The 17429-nt window shown below is 43.0% G+C and overlaps 1 protein-coding gene across 4 annotated transcripts in view; it reads right to left on the reverse strand.

The window, feature by feature from the left end:
• Window positions 1-17429, reverse strand: part of KIAA2012 (KIAA2012 ortholog) — a 230504-nt gene that overhangs the window by 140747 nt on the left and 72328 nt on the right. For all 4 annotated transcript variants that reach the window (XM_056535330.1, XM_056535328.1, XM_056535329.1 and 1 more), the window contains 5 exons: window positions 16160-16353; window positions 15216-15399; window positions 13413-13522; window positions 11009-11219; window positions 6029-6178 (listed from right to left, as the gene is read on the reverse strand). In XM_056535330.1, the coding sequence (XP_056391305.1) occupies window positions 6029-6178; window positions 11009-11219; window positions 13413-13522; window positions 15216-15399; window positions 16160-16353 (849 nt within the window). The remainder of the gene's footprint in view (window positions 1-6028; window positions 6179-11008; window positions 11220-13412; window positions 13523-15215; window positions 15400-16159; window positions 16354-17429) is intronic.

Here is a 17429-nt window from a genome sequence, read left to right on the forward strand (position 1 = left end):
CAAATTAATCCTGTCTCTTATAAACTTCTTCTTCCTCCTTCTCTTCGTATCCCTAATGCCTTTCACGTCTCTCTTCTCAAACCACTCATCCTCAACCGTTTTTCTCCCAAATCTGTTCCTCCCACTCCTGTTTCCGGCTCCTCGGACGTCTTCTCGGTCAAGGAGATTTTGGCTGCCAAAAAGGTCAGAGGAAAAAATTTTTTTTTAGTAGACTGGGAGGGTTGTGGTCCTGAAGAGAGATCCTGGGAACCTGAGGACAACATCCTTGACAAAAGTCTGCTCCTCAGGTTCTCAGGCTCCAAGAAGAGGGGGAGACCCAAGGGGGGGGGTACTGTTACGCCGAGCGCTCCGGGTTCCCGCTCCTCCCCGGAGCGCTCGCTTCACCTCCTCCGCTGCAGCGCCCCGGTCACGTCCTCTGACCCGGGGCGCTGCGATCCTGCTGCTAGCCGGGATGCGATTCGCGATGCGGGTAGCGCCCGCTCGCGATGCGCACCCCGGCTCTCCTACCTGACTCGCTCCCCGTCTGTTCTGTCCCGGCGCGCGCGGCCCCGCTCCCTAGGGCGCGCGCGCGCCGGGTCTCTGCGATTTAAAGGGCCACTGCGCCGCTGATTGGCGCAGTGGTTCCAATTAGAGTTATCACCCGTGCACTCCCTATATTACCTCACTTCCCTTGCACTCCCTTGCCGGATCTTGTTGCCTTAGTGCCAGTGAAAGCGTTCCTTGTGTGTCCCTTGCCAGTGTTTCCAGACCTTCTGCCGTTGCCCCTGACTACGATCCTTGCTGCCTGCCCCGACCTTCTGCTACGTCCGACCTTGCTTCTGCCTACTCCCTTGTACCGCGCCTATCTTCAGCAGCCAGAGAGGTGAGCCGTTGCTAGTGGATACGACCTGGTCACTACCGCCGCAGCAAGACCATCCCGCTTTGCGGCGGGCTCTGGTGAAAACCAGTAGTGGCTTAGAACCGGTCCACTAGCACGGTCCACGCCAATCCCTCTCTGGCACAGAGGGTCCACTACCTGCCAGCCGGCATCGTGACAACAAGAAAACAATGATGTGCTTGGTTTTAACATAACTTTATTCTTTCATGAGTTATTTACAAGTTTCTGACCACTTATAAAATGTGTTCAATGTGCTGCCCATTGTGTTGGATTGTCAATGCAACCCTCTTCTCCCACTCCTCACACACTGATAGCAACACCGCAGGAGAAATGCTAGCACAGGCTTCCATTATCCATAGTTTCAGGTGCTGCACATCTCGTATCTTCACAGCATAGACAATTGCCTTCAGATGACCCCAAAGATCAAAAAAAAGTCTAATGGGGTCAGATCAGGAGACCTTGGGGGCCATTCAACTGACATCCGATGACCAATCCACTTTCCAGGAAACTGTTCATCTAGGAATGCTCGGACCTGACACCCATAATGTGGTGGTGCACCATCTTGCTGGAAAAACTCAGGGAACGTGCCAGCTTCAGTGCATAAAGAGGGAAACACATCATCATGTAGTAATATTGCATATCCAGGTGCCTTGAGGTTTCCATTGATGAAGAATGGCTCCACTATCTTTGTACCCCATATACCACACCATACCATACCATAAATTTTTGTGTTCCAACAGTCTTGGAGGGATCTATCCAATGTGGGTTAGTGTCAGACCAATAGCGGTGGTTTTGTTTGTTAACTTCACCATTCACATAAAAGATTTGCCTCTTCACTGAACAAAATCTTCTGTATAAACTGGGGGTCCTGTTCCATTTTTTGTTTTGCCCATTCTGCAGCACCTGAAACTACGGATACTGGAAGCCTGTGCTAGCATTTCTCCTGCGGTGTTGCTATCAGTGTGTGAAGAGTGGGAGAAGAGTGGGCAGCACATTGAACACATTTTATAAGTGGTCAGAAACTTGTAAATAACTCATGAAAGCATAAAGTTACGTTAAAACCAAGCACATCATTGTTTTTCTTGTGAAATTCCCGATAAGTTTGATGTGTCATATGACCCTCTTCCTATTGAAAAAACAAAAGTTGGATTCAAAATGGCCGACTTTAAAATGGCCGCCATGGTCACCACCCATCTTGAAAAGTTTCCCCCCTCACATATACTAAAGTTAATATCACCAACTATTCCCATTTTATTAAAGTGTATCCATATAAATGGCCCACCCTGTTTAATGGAAGACTAACACTTGGACTGTTCCTACGCCCCAATGTTGCGTGGAGCCCTTTGTTTCAGGAACATGATTCATGATGATATTTATTCAAGTAGTTAAGGCAAAATTATGCAAAAGAGAAAAGTGACTTAACAATATGGTTGCATTAATGCAGACGACAATTATGTTTTCCAATGGAGAAAAAAATTATGCAAAGACTCTTGAGACCATTGCAAAACATCTGGTCATGTCAGATATCTAGTGATTCTAACAATGTCCCTTACATCTTCCCATGAATTATGGGCAATTTCTCATTGCCATGGAACCCTAACATTATAGGTTTCTTCACTCCTTGGCATTTAGGCAACTGTACTCCTGGCATCCAGTATAACCCAGTATTACGCATAAGCCTGCCAGATGTTACTTCAGAAAATGTATTTCACTGCACAAGAGTCCAATGCCAGGATGCTTTACACCGCTCCAGCTAATGCTTTCATTTGCACATATGTGTTGCTCAGTTATAGAAACCCTATCCGTGAAGTTTCCCACATCCAGTTCTTGTTATGTTGTTTCCAGAAGTTTGGAAACCAGTAGAGAGGGTTACAACTGAGCACAGATTGTTATGTGCCTCTGTACTGAATGTTCTATGGGCTTGTGAAGGCTACTGCTTCACAGCCAAGCTATTGTTTCTTAGAGACAGTTCCCCTTCACAATGACAGCACTTACAGGCAGTCACACATTTTATGAACTGACTTCAGTACTTACCAAAACCATCTATATTGGCATGGTCATAAAACTGCCCAATGACCACTATACTGATTTGAATACAAAAATAGTGAATAAACTTTATTCAAGTGCATTATAAAATCATACATAAAATACAAGGTACTATACAGATGAAAGCTACAGAAAGAAGTAGTGATACTAAATCCACAATGGTAGACAATACGGACGGCAGGGATACAGTCCACAGATATCAAATTGCAACATGCCCATAAATAATAAAAATAAATAATGAAACATACATATAGTGAACGTATAAGGCTGGTATATGTCCTCAATAGGGCTATGAGTAAAGTGCAAGTAACTAATTGTATTGCACCTAGCCCTGTTCAGAGGTCAGTCAGCAGCATTATATAGTAAAAAAGAGGAGAGCATGAAAGACAGCATAAAGTAACAAATACCTGCCATACACCAATAGGGGAGATCACTACCTTTTTTTTTTTGGTGTAGTTAGGCTATAATAGGATCCAGTTTACGCAATTGCCTGTTAGCCAATTGTGTTTGTTCAGTGACAGTGCCCAATGACCACCTCAACCACTTGGGGGAATATAAATTGGCACGATTGATGATAGCTTTGGAAGGAGATCATAGATATCCACCTATGTCAACAGTTAAACATTCTTATCTACAGTACATTTCTTATATAGTTGAAGACAATCATTTGTTCCCTTTAAATAGTGACTTCAGATTGAGAAGAGAACAATTGAAGTTTTCTTCAATGAAATAACTAACTAACATACAGGAAGCCCAGAATAATCCCTGTTGTCATGTGATGTTTTTGTACTTTACTAATTCTTTCAGTTCTGATAACCTCAAGAAACATTTACAGATCCTCCTGTATATGTGTGAAATACTGTTTACTAGAATAATCCTTGCTGTGCTGTAATGTCTACTTAATCATCAATTTTTTCTAGTTAGCATAACATTTTATTAGTTCTTGAAGGGGATAGGGGATAAGATGCCTGATCGCGGGAGTCCCGCCGCTGTAGACCCCAGGGATCATGCACGCGGCACCCCGTTAGTAATCAGTCCCCGGAGCGTGTTCGCTCCGGGTCTGATTATGGGCGACTACAGGGCGGTGTGTGACGTCACGCCTGCGCCGGCGTGTAACGTCATGCTCCACCCCGCAATGCAAGCATACGGGAGGGGGCGTGATAGCTATCACGCCCACTCCTGTAGGCTTGCATTGAGGGGCGGAGCGTGACGTCACACGCCGCCCTGTAGTCGCCGGTAATCAGTCCAGGAGCCAACACGCTCCGGGGACTGATTGCAAACGGGGTGCCGCGTGCATGATCCCTGGGGTCCCCAGTGGCGGGACTCCCGCGATCAGGCATCTTATCCCCTATCCTTTGGATAGGGGATAAGATGTTTAAGCACCGGAGAACCCCACTAATGATAACAACAGTAGTTGTCGATGAATGTATGAGTCCTATTACACAGAGTGATCATTGGCTGAACAGGGGAAGCGATCAACAAAGCAAATGCCCGTTCTTTGGTTTAACGCTTCATTTTGACTTACTAAAAAACATTGTTCGTACCCACACATCTCCCCATGTAATAAGGGATGTTTGGCCAACAAATGGAAGCAAAGGGGTCCAGGTATTATATACATGGCTCTTTGTGCACAATAATCAATCCTTCTTTTAAGGGAATGTATCACATAGATTTTTCCAGATACTGAAACATCTTCTTTTATTCTAATCTATTTCTATGTTCTGATAGTATTTTTTTGTATTTCAAATTAAGTAAATTATTATGGGACAGCCATAGAGCCTAGCCTGTTTCTAACAACATTTAGTGATATGCTTTACAGAAAGTCCCATCAACATAGACACAATGAACATCTGCAGACCCTTTTCTTTGTGTTAGGAATATTTGTAAGCATGCCCTGTGACCTCTTTTACCTTTGCAGTGGTCATTCTACAGGGAGGGTGAGGCTGAGCTGCTATTGTCTTCTCTATCTACCAGTGTCCCCTTTCACTGTAATGCTGTACATATCCCTTTCCAGCAACCTTCGCCTTATCATCAAAGACAGAACAGGAAATATCAGCTTAATTTTAGGCCTAGCGACCAGACTGAAAAGATTTCAGATTTTTTTTTATAATATTGATATTAAAATGGAAAATTAGATAAAAAGTCACCAACAATTCTAACAGCATATGTTTTACATAAAAACTTGATTTAAACAATGTCATTCCCTGATGATTCATTCTCTTTAAAAAAAAAAAAACACCAAGCTACTGACCAATTTTCTGCACTTAGAAGCCATGGATGTTACGCCGAGCGCTCCGGGTCCCTGCTTCTCCCCGCTCCTCCCCGGAGCACTCGCGGCGTTCACCTCCATGCAGCGCCCCGGTCGGACCCGCTGACCGGGAGCGATGCATTAGTCTCACCGGCGGGGATGCGACCCGCGTAGCGGGACGCGCCCGCTCGCGGCTCGCATCCCAATCCCCTCACCTGTCCCGTCCTCTGTCGGCTCAGTCCCGGCGCGCGCGGCCCCGCTCCCTAGGACGCGCGCGCTGGCTCTCTGAGATTTAAAGGGCCAGTGCGCCATTGATTGGCGCCTGGCCCAATCAGTACTCACACCTGTGGCCTCATTATAAAAACCCCCTTCCTAGCATTGCCGGATCTTGTTGCCTCAGTGCCAGTGAAAGCGTTTCTTGTGTATGTCCCAAGCCAGTGTTCCAGACCCTCTGCCGTTGCCCCTGACTACAATCCTTGCTGCCTGCCCTGACCTTCTGCTACGTCCGACCTTGCTCTTGCCTAATCCCTTGTACCGCGCCTGTCTCAGCCGTCAGTTGGGGTTGAGTCGCTATCGGGTGGAACGACCTGGGGGTTACCTGCCGCTGCAAGTCCATCCCGCTTTGCGGCGGGCTCTGGTGAAAACCAGTAACCCCTTAGACTCCGTTCCCCTGGTACGGCCCACGTCATCACCCCACTGACACAGAGGATCCACCACCAGTATCCTCACAGTATACCCATCCGGACCCTGACAATGGACAAACCTATTTGTATACTGGCAGCTTCCAAACTGCATTCTCCATACATGTTCATTCTACAACATTGTCCATGTGTTCATGAGATGTAAGGATGGGCTACCTGTGTTAGGATCCACATTCCAATCAATATCAATCTGAAGGGTCTTGAATCTGCTCTCTGCAGCTGCTATGGGTACTTGAATGGTAGGCAGGGTGTCCACTTGCTCCTCATTTAATTCCTCCTCGCTCTTTGCTTTACCACCGGTAGGCTCTAAAAGCACAAAATGTTATTCAATATTTTTACAAAAACGGAAACAAAAGGAGAACAATTAGATTGCACACCTGATCTTAACAGCAGTTACCAGATAGAATAAAACTGGTGATGAGCAGCACAAGAAAGAAAGAAGCAACACAAAATGTTTGCCCACCTTGGATGAAAGCCATCAAGAAAACTTTGTGTATTTGTTTATCTAGGGCTGCTATACACTACAAATAAAACAGGAATTCATCTTCCTGTGTCATCTTCAGAAGCCTTTTGTTCTTTAAATGAATAGCATTACACTGGTGGACCATTGGCATCTGAACAAAAATCTGAACAGTTCTACTCATTTATATAATGTGACAAACAATGTTAAGAACACACAAACTTCTAATGGTTATCTGCTTGGCTAATAATCAATAGAAATGAATGTCCTGGAATGCCAGAAGTAAAACACAAAGCTTTGAGGGCTGACAGAGCGTCTCATCACCAGGGATGTGGCCCACAAAAAATGTTTGAGGTTACACAACATTTCTATTCTGCAGCTGGATGAGCAAGTCATCAAACAATATGAGCTTCTTGGGTTTTGATCAGCACAAACAGCACATCCATAATGTGGGAAAACTACTACATTTCTTAAGACCCTGAAATATTTCATAATCTTAAAATAAAAATAAAAGAGATCTAAAACTCAGAAGCTGAGAAATTATACTGTTAGGCCAGGTTCACACTCGGAATTTCCAGCCGGAAAAAATCAGTCCGGAGATTCCGAGTGCAGCCAGCGCCGACTGATCCATCCGTAGATTCCAAGTGCAACCAGCGCTGACTGATCCATCCATAGATTCCGAGTGCAGCCAGCGCTGACTGATCCATCCGTAGATTCCAAGTGCAGCCAGTGCCGACTGATCCATCCGTAGATTCCGAGTGCAGCCGGCGCTGACTGATCCATCCGTAGATTCCAAGTGCAGCCAGCGCCGACTGATCCATCCGTAGATTCCAAGTGCAACCAGCGCCGACTGATCCATCCATAGATTCCGAGTGCAGCCAGCGCTGACTGATCCATCCGTAGATTCCAAGTGCAGCCAGCGCCGACTGATCCATCCATAGATTCCGAGTGCAGCCAGCGCTGACTGATCCATCCGTAGATTCCAAGTGCAGCCAGTGCCGACTGATCCATCCGTAGATTCCGAGTGCAGCCAGCGCTGACTGATCCATCCGTAGATTCCAAGTGCAGCCAGCGCCGACTGATCCATCCGTAGATTCCAAGTGCAACCAGCGCCGACTGATCCATCCATAGATTCCGAGTGCAGCCAGCGCGACTGATCCATCCGTAGATTCCAAGTGCAGCCAGTGCCGACTGATCCATCCGTAGATTCCGAGTGCAGCCAGCGCTGACTGATCCATCCGTAGATTCCAAGTGCAACCAGCACCGACTGATGATAATTCAGAAGTGTGAACCCGGCCTAACTGTATAATTTCTCAGCTTCTGAGGTTTAGAACTGCTTTATTTTATGATTATTGAATATTTCAGGTTCTTAAGAAATGTAGTAGTAGTAGTAGTAGGACTGCGCAGCAACAGCTGTAGGCACAAAATGGGTTGGGTCACTGGCGGATCCAAAGTGTGAAATACGCTGTTACTTGATACCCTACCCTAAATCTATACTATATAATGTGAATGGAGCATGTTCACACATAGCATATTCATTACAGATGTTTCTGCAAATGAACAACCCATTTGATAATACGTCTGAATGGGATTGTTACTGCAGCATGTTCATGGGTGTTTGCAACCATCATTAAAGGGGCACTCCGGTGGAAAACACATTATTTTAATCTACTGGTGCCAGGAAGTTATACAGATTTGTAAATAACTTCTATATAAAAATCTTAATCTTCCCAGTACTTATCAGTTGCTGTTTACTCCAGAGAAAGGTGTATAGTTATTTTCTGTCTGACGACAGTGCTCCCTGCTGACACCTCTGTCCATGTCAGGAACTGTCCAGAGCAGGAGAGATTTGCTATGGGGATTTGTTCCCACTCTGGTCAGTTCCTGACATGGACAGAGGTGTCAGCAGAGAGCACTGTGGTCAGACAGAAAATAACAATACAACTTTCTCTGGAGCATGCAGCAGCTTATAAGTACTGGAAGGATTATGGTTTTTAAATAGAAGTAATATACAAATCTGTTTACCTTTTCGGCATCAGTGTTCCACCGGAGTACCCCTTTAAGATGAATGAAACAGTCGCAGACATTTTTGCAATAAATTTCTTGTATGTGAATATTCCCTATGAAAGTTGAAATAGTAGAAATAAATAACCAGTCCAGCTCTCCAGACATCTTGGTTGTCTGCAGTTGGCTAAGTCAGTGATAATGTTTTTAAAGGCCTAACCACAGCAGGAATATTTCAGAAACTGATGCTAGAACTGACAGTTTGCGTCTCAGTTTGGATGCCGGAAGTTTGGACTCGCAGGACCGGCACGGACAGGGGAACGCTTCTTGCTGCGTTCCCCCATCTGGCATTCAAAAATAATAGACGATTGATGCTACAAAACTGATGCATGTTGTCATCAGTCGTGGTATCAGTTGCATCGAGATTTAGGATGGGTTTACGTATGCCGGACACCGGATATATGTAATTCTAGCCTTAAAGAGTTTTGACAACTTTTTTTTTTTAACAAAAGCAGGAGGGGGATGTATATGGAGAGGAAAGATAACAACTGGAAGAGATGAATTAAGAATGTGGGTCAGTGTAGGGGCAGTGGATGTAGGAAGTAATGAACAAGATAGAAAGGAAAGAGGTCAAAGGATCAGGTGGTAGAAGGACAGGATGAAAACCCCACCAACCCCACCAAGCTTCCTCCTGAGATAAAATTCACGGATGAGCTATGAAGCATACAAATTTGTGTCTTAGTATTATCTGGTAACACTAACACATTTTCAGTGAAGAAAAGCATGAACAATTTCATGTAAGGATAGATATAGCATTAACAAGTGGCTTTGTGGAATGGCAGAACAGCAATACTTGCATCAGGGTAGTTTTAAATGAACAGACTAGCGCAACAGTAGCCTTTACACTGCTCAAAAAACTAAAGGGAACACAATGTAACTCCAAGTCAATCACACTTCTGTGAAATCACACTGTCCACTCAGGAAGCAACACTGATTGACAATCAATTTCACATGTTGTGCAAATGGAACAGACAACAGGTGGAAATTATTGGCAATTAGCAAGACACCCCCAATAAAGGAGTGGTTCTGCAGGTGGTGACCACAGACCACTTCTCGGTTCCTATGCTTCCTGGCTGATGTTTTAGTCACTTTTAAATACTGGCGGTGCTTTCACTCTAATGGTAGCATGAGATGGAGTCTACATTCCACACAAGTGGCTCAGGTAGTGCAGCTCATCCAGGATGGCACATTAATGCGAGCTGTGGAAAGAAGGTTTGCTGTGTCTGTCAGCGTAGTGTCCAGAGCATGGAGGCGCAACCAGGAGACAGGCCAGTACCCCAGGAGACGTGGAGGAGGCCATAGGAGGGCAACAATCCAGCAGCAGGACAGCTACCTCCACCTTTGTGCAAGGAGGAGCCGGAGGAGCACTGCCAGAGTCCTGCAAAATGACCTCCAGCAGGCCACAAATGTGCATGTATCCACTCAAACGGTCAGGAACAGATTCCATGAGGGTGGTATGAGGGCCCGACATCCACAGGTGGGGGTTGTGCTTCCAGCCCAACACCGTGCAGGACATTTGCCATTTGCCAGAGAACACCAAGATTGTCAAATTCGCCTCTGGCACCCTGTGCTCTTCACAGATGAAACCAGGTTCACACTGAGCACATGTGACAGACGTGACAGAGTCTGGAGACGCAGTGGAGAACGCTCATCTGCCTGATACATCCTCCAGCATGACCGGTTTGGCGCTGGGTCAGTAATCGTGTGGGGTGGCATTTCTTTGGGGGACTGCACAGCCTTCCATGTGCTTTTTAGAGGTAGCCTGACTGCCATTAGGTACTGAGATGAGATCCTCAGACCTCTTGTGAGACCATATGCTGGTGCGGTTGGTCCTGGGTTCCTCCTAATGCAAGACAATGCTAGACCTCATGTGGCTGGAGTGTGTCAGCAGTTCCTGCAAGAGAAAGGCATTGATGCTATGGACTGGCCGCCCATTCCCCAGACCTGAATCCGATTAAGCAGATCTGGGATATCATGTCTCACTACATCCACCAACACCACGTTGCACTACAGACTGTCCAGGAGTTGGCAGATGCTGTAGTCCAGGTCTGGGAGGACATCCCTTAGGAGACCATCCTACACCTCATCAGGAGCATGCCCAGATGTTGTAGGGAGGTCATACGGGCACATGCCACACACACTACGGAGCCTCATTTTGACTTGTTTTAAGGACATTGCATCAAAGTTGGATCAGCCTGTAGTGTGGCTTTCCACTTTGATTTTGAGTGTGACTCCATATCCAGACTTCAATGGGTTGATAAATTTGATTTCCATTGATCATTTTTGTGTGATTTTGTCAGCACATTCGCCTATGTAAAGAAGAAAGTATTTCATACGATTAGTTCATTCATTCATTCAGATCTAGGATGTGTTATCTTAGTGTTCCCTTAATTTTTTTTGAGCAGTATATATATTTATTTATCATTTACTTATATGAAACCACAATTAATTGTCAGTTCTGATGTACAATTGATATCACTGGTATGCGGTGGATCCACTAACTTACCTGTGATGGAGGGAAAGAATGAGCCTCGAAAGCAGATGTGAGCAAAGGCTGATACATTCAACCCACATGCAACACTACAATATCATGTGTCTAGTGTATACTGTACCTTCAATATTGTTGGAATTAGGAATTCCATTCTTAGTGGCTTCATCCATGCGTGCTTGCTCTTCTTGGGTTACTTTTTGATTCTCAAAACGGACAAGTAATGGTATAACCAAGAGTTCCTTTGGTGGGTCAGTGGCTTGACGTCTTCTCTTTCTTTGTGGTATTTTGGAAGACTCTTCAATAATTGGAGGTAATTTTAAGGGTTCTTGTACCTGAAAATAATATAAATTTTTCCAACATTATATGGGAACATTGAAAAAAAGAAGTGTAAGAATTTTAAAGCATGAGATGCACACAAACAATGCTTGCCTCTGGTTTTACAGAAATGGCTTAACTATGAGAAACTATGTGTAACAATAAGAAGGTAAGACATTATTTTAATCTCTGAGTACTATCATACAATATTCTTTGCACTTAAATAAGAAATCTTTAGATTACACACATACTGTATAAAGAGACTACTACAGACAATTTAGCATTTCACAAAGTTAAGAATTAAAGCAATAAATCCATTTTTAGACATAAACATGCTAAACATTTGTCAGTAACCACATAAAATGATACTGTATGTACAATTAATGCTTTCAAATTCTAAATTACCTTAAACATTTCCATAACCTACAGAAAAAGTTAAGGGTCTAAATCATTGAAGGCAATGGGGTCTGCAGCGGATTTTCCACAGCGGAAATTCTGGTGCTGAAAATTTGCTGCACAAAGAGCCTGCCCCCATTCAAACGCGCAGTGGGAAACACGCTGAAAGTTCGCAATCAAATCTGCCTGCGTGAACTAGCTCTTAAAGACTGCTACAAGTTTTACTTTTTATACATGATATAGATATAATGATAAACTTTATCTCTCAAAAATACAAATATAAGGATCGTGTATAAAAATAAACTTTAAAACAAGTAAGTTCCTCAGAGGACAACACAATTTCCTCTATATTCTTTGAGTCATGTGATGCCTTGGAATGTGAGTCTGAAAATCACTCTACACAAAACAAAGTTTGTAATTAAACAGTATAACATGGATGTCATACAATATGATTGTCCAAGGTAATCCTGGCACAGTTATTCTGGCATACAGGATATATAACTAACGTTCAATAAAAAAAAATTTTTAAGTCCTTATTGTTTACTGTATATAGTGACGTAATGACAATCGCGATCTGACGCAGTGATGCTTCATCTGGGCTGATGTCATGTTAGATGGTGACAAGCTGCTGTAAGTGATTATTCGATAAACATTATTTGATAATTTGATAATACTTGGTCCACATATTAATTGTCAAAAAAATATAGGATAGTTAAATTAACCCTAACCTACTCCTTTATGTGAAGAATGGGGTTTTTGTTTCAAGTCCCATGCAAGGATATGGGACTTCTGGTACCCTACTCCACCAGCTCTGCTCTGCATCTCCTGGTGAATATGTCAATCTGGCTGGCAAGCCACACCTTCCCCACATGCCACACCCCATCTTGCAAAGACACTCTTTAAGCCACACCTCTCTTATTTTCTACCCTTTTTGTATATTGGTCTGGCTTGCAACTCACATCCTCTCCCACAAAGCCACACCCCCTTCTATTTTCGGCTTATAATACCATCATCACAACTTGAGGATGGGATATGAGGATAGGATATGGGGACGGGATATAAGGACAGGATATGAGGACGGGATATGAGGACGGAATATGTGGATGGGATATGAGGACGGGATATGAGGACAGGAAATGGGGATGGGATATGAGGTCGATATATGAGGTCGGGATATGGGGATGGGATATGATGTTGGGATATGAGGACAGCATATGAGGTCAGGATATTTGGTCGGAATATGTGGACGAGATATGAGGATGGAATATTAGGTCAGGATATGAGGATGGGATATGAGGTCGGTATATGAGGACGGGAAATAAGGTCAGAATATGAGATGGGGATTTGGAGTTGGGATATGGGGTATATGAGGACAAAAGCTTCCTCCTTTCTTGCTTTTCCTCCCCCACAAGGATTAGGTAGGAAAAAACTGGCAACGCTGGGTACTCCTGATATAAAATTTTACTGTAAATCCTGGAAAATAGATTCAATGTATTATATTAGAAAACCGCCATAATGTGGGGAGATATATCAATCAGTCTGAAACCCTATTTGTCTGTTTTTTCCCACAGTAACCAATCACAGCTCAACTTTCCTATCTTAACGAGCTCTTGTAAAGTGAAAGTTGAGCTATGATTGGTTGCTATGGGAAAAAACAGATAATTATGGTTTCAGGCTGATTGATAAATCAGGGACAATCTGTTGTTGGTATAACCACATTTTAAATCATCAGGGAAGAGATGTTCCACATGCAAATGTTGTGTCTTTAATTGGGGTTTAAAATAATTTCTTAGATCTGGAATTATAAAACTTACCTTAGTATTTGGATCTTTGAAGACTTCTGCTTCTGCATTGATGGATTGAGAAACTGGTGGTAAGAATGTTCCCTCTGGAAAATGTTCGAAATAATCCTTCTGCTGTTTATCTGTATAGCACATTGTTACCAAACAACATTAGTGATGCCGCATTAGGCAAGTTAATGTTTCTGTAATAGGAATAATAAATATTCCTAAATATTTATCACGATAAATGCAAATAAACAACTTGGCCAATTGGGGTTATTGAACAAACCTGAATATACTGAATATGTGCTGAATCTCCAGTTTTGGAAACCTCCAGGTTTCCTGGACTGGGAACGTGATGTCACGCCACGCCCCATGTCTATGGGAGGGGGCGTGACGTCACGTCCCCAATCCCGGAAGCCCGGAGGTTTCAGAAACTAGAGATGCAGTCCCCGCATAGAATGCAGGTGCTGCAGGGAGATCGCGGGGGGTCTCAGCAGCAGGCCCCCCGCGATCAGGCATCTTATCCCCTATCCTTTGGATAGGGGATAAAATATTTTTGCCCGGAATACCCCTTTAAGGTTTCAAGCTTCATGTAGCTGAAACACATATATTCCAGGTTGATACTCCTGATAGCTCAAATACATTGTGATAACCCTAAGTAAAACTGTCCAGGTGCTGATACAACAAATCATCCTCACATATTCGCACATTCATGTTTGACCGTTGGCGTGATGTTCTTGTAGACATTCTGTCATTGTGCTATTATCCAATTGTTCAGCTATCCACAGAATATAATCTCCAAATGGCTTAGGGGTCATCTAGATGTTTCATTTTCAAAAGTGAAACAATCATTGATGTTACCAAAAGCTGGGACCAGAACGGCCTGCAGTTCTTTGGTTATTCTTCTTAGATGTAAAATCACAGACGGCTGTTTAAAGTCTTTTCCTTTTGGAAATTTCTCTACATTCTGTAGATTCATGGTACTCCAGAAAGTAAAAATATAGTTTTGTAACCTATTCTAAGATTAAATATTTCTACAGTTTTTGGAAAATGTTCTTAATTTATGGGCATCAATAGTCAATTTCACATAGACAACTTGTTCTTCACTGTATGAGGGGGAACCTACTTTTTCAAATGGAAAATTTGGATATTAGATAACTTAAAAATATAGTAATAATTAAAGAAGGCCAGTGACTAACCTATCAAAACTGAAATTTTCCTGATCAAATAAGTTTTTACATTTTCTTGATACACCCTTCTGTTCCCCAGATATGAGGGTTTGTGGTTTAACCGACAATTCAAGGAATCAGATGGGCATGAACTTAATTTTAAAAATGTGAGTGACGGTTTGGACTATACAGTCAGAGGGTGTGGATGTTTTACATTGAGGGGCATGTATACCTAATACACACCCACTGACTGTATGATCCCACCCATCACATGATACTTACTACCAACATTAAGTTCCGGCGATCTGACTGATTTCCTGATTTCTCAGACAATCTATGAACCCCCATATCTTGGTAATGAAAGGGCATGTTAAGAAACTGAAAAAAATAAAGGGTTTTATCATGGGAACTCTAAGCTATTTAAAGGAGTACTCCAGTTTAGGGAAATGTATAGCTTATCCTAAGGATAGGGAATAAGTGTCAGATGCTGGGGGTGGGGGTGGGCGTGCGATCACTGGGAATCTCTGCGATCTCCACAAACCATATAATATGACAAAGAAGGGACAAAAACATTCTCAGAGTACTAAACATAGTTCGGTGTGGTCCGGATATATTGATATATTTTTTACCTGTAGGTTGTCTTGTGATTAATATGGTTACTTACTTTGTGGTTGTCTCCTTCTTCCTGCAAAAGGTCCACCATAGAAAGTTGTGTGAGGCTTTCCATGATGTGGTGCAGAATTTTCCTTACAAAACAACATATCTACAGGTGCTGGAGGCTTTTCATTGTGGTCAGGGATACTGCTTATTGTATCTTCTCCCCTTGGCTGATTCAGCTGTGCTTCTACCTGTTACAGGGCGAAATGTGTTGAGTAAATATAAGTAAGAGTAAACCAGATTTCCTGTAAGCGTCCTCCTGGGCACTGTAGAGGGAAGACATCTTACACGAATATGATTGACTTAACCAATTTCCTTATATAGTTTAACTTTATAGACAGATTTCTTTTATTAGCCATAGAATATAATAATGGTATAAAAACTTGTGTTTGACTGTTTAAATTAGGGAGGGTTCACACTTGGCAAGCCTTGGGCTTTGTGGCGATCCAGGCATTCAAATGCCCTAACAAAGCACATGGAAAGGTGTGGAACAAGGTAGACAACCCCTTCAAGGTATTTTCTTATTGTACTGTAACATTTTGCTATAAATGCTAGTACAAGTTCTCTAGCTGCCATGGAGGGGATTTCAGAGTAATCTCTCTCTGCACTGTAGAGAAGAATACATCGGATCCTGACACTGGCAGAATTATCAGCAGTGCCTTGGAGACAGCATTCAAAAAATAGGGAAAATTATTTTAAAACCTGTGCAGAATAAAAGTGGAATACATGCCCATAGCAACCAATCAGATTCCTTCTTTCAGTTTAAAAAAAGGCCTCTGAAAAAATGAAAGAAGCAATTTGATAGGTTGCTATGGGCAACTGAACCACTTTTCTGAATGTTTTGATAAATCTCTCCATTGTTTCTATTTAATCCATAAATTAGTCCCTCCTCCTACTCCACCTTCTTCCCATATATGTATGTCTCGATATGTGTTTTCTTGATACATTTACCATATGTGAATTGCACTGCTCTTTGACTTTCCAGGAACTCTGTGTAACATGAGATTCTCTTTGCTCTGGACTGGATTTTCTGTGGGATGCTGTGCTGGGTATAGTTGAGCTTTTTCCATATACTTCAAGAATTTCCTTGTCATAGGCCAGTTCTATTTCATTTCCAGTCTCCTCTTCTACCGGGGTGCAATGCCCTAAAAAGTAAATAAGCCGTATGCATAAATTTGTACAGTTCAAATGTTGCTTTAAATTTGTCACAGATCACCACTGATAGAAGTTCTGCCATACATCTGGAAAGATGCATTCCAATAAGGAGGAAAACCTATTTCAGTGACAGTACTGTTGCTCTATACTGAATGTAAAATACGCATTTTAGGCCAAGTTACGTGTATTTTCTAGGTTTAGTCAAACATAGTATTTCTCCCTGGGTTTAACATAAATACACATTAAAAGCATTGAGAGGGAATGCGGAATATGCATTTTAGGCCAAGTTACCTGTATTTTCTGGGCTTAATCAAACATATAATATTTCTACAGGTGTCTAACATAAATATGCAGTAAAATCATTGAAAGTAAGTGCAGAATCACCCTAAAACATAACAATAACCTCACATCTTTTTCAGTACAAAAAAATTCTCTCTTTTAGAGAATAATAAGTCCCCTGTGGACTGGTTGACTTGTTCTCGATCATCTCAGGAGGAAGAATTGTATGACAATATGACATTAAGCAAGTGAATTCCTCATGGTCTACAGTAACATGGCGGGGTGAAAATGTCTGCCTGCTCTGGTGGTATTGTGGATCTGCTCCGCTCTATGCTTCCCACCACTAGTGCTAATCAGGATATCATTAGCCATGAGATGGAGTTGTGTGAGGACAGTCAGCCCTTGGAGTGTGTTGCAGAGGTGGTAGAGGTGGAAACTCTGGCCGAGCATAGCACTAGTGGGATTGGTGGTAGTAGGTTTGGTGGGGATACTGTAAGGCATTATGCTGAGGAGGAGCAAAGAAACGATGATCAGACATGAGAATTTCATGCTTAGAGGCATGACAGGGACAATAAGATGGAGTGTGAAGATGATGATGTCGTTTTGGACAGGATGTGGGATCTAGATGAGGAGGAGGTGATGCGTTCAGAGCAGGAGGGTAGTGATACTGTCAGTGCGGAAGAACATAGTGGATGTAAGGCCTGGACATCTGTCAAACTTACCAGACATAGGCCTGCTGGTATGCTCAGCTCAAACCAAAACATTTTCAATTTTTTCTCTACTCTCA

Source organism: Hyla sarda, chromosome 8 (assembly GCF_029499605.1).
Source record: "Hyla sarda isolate aHylSar1 chromosome 8, aHylSar1.hap1, whole genome shotgun sequence".
Taxonomy (NCBI): Eukaryota; Metazoa; Chordata; class Amphibia; order Anura; family Hylidae; genus Hyla; species Hyla sarda.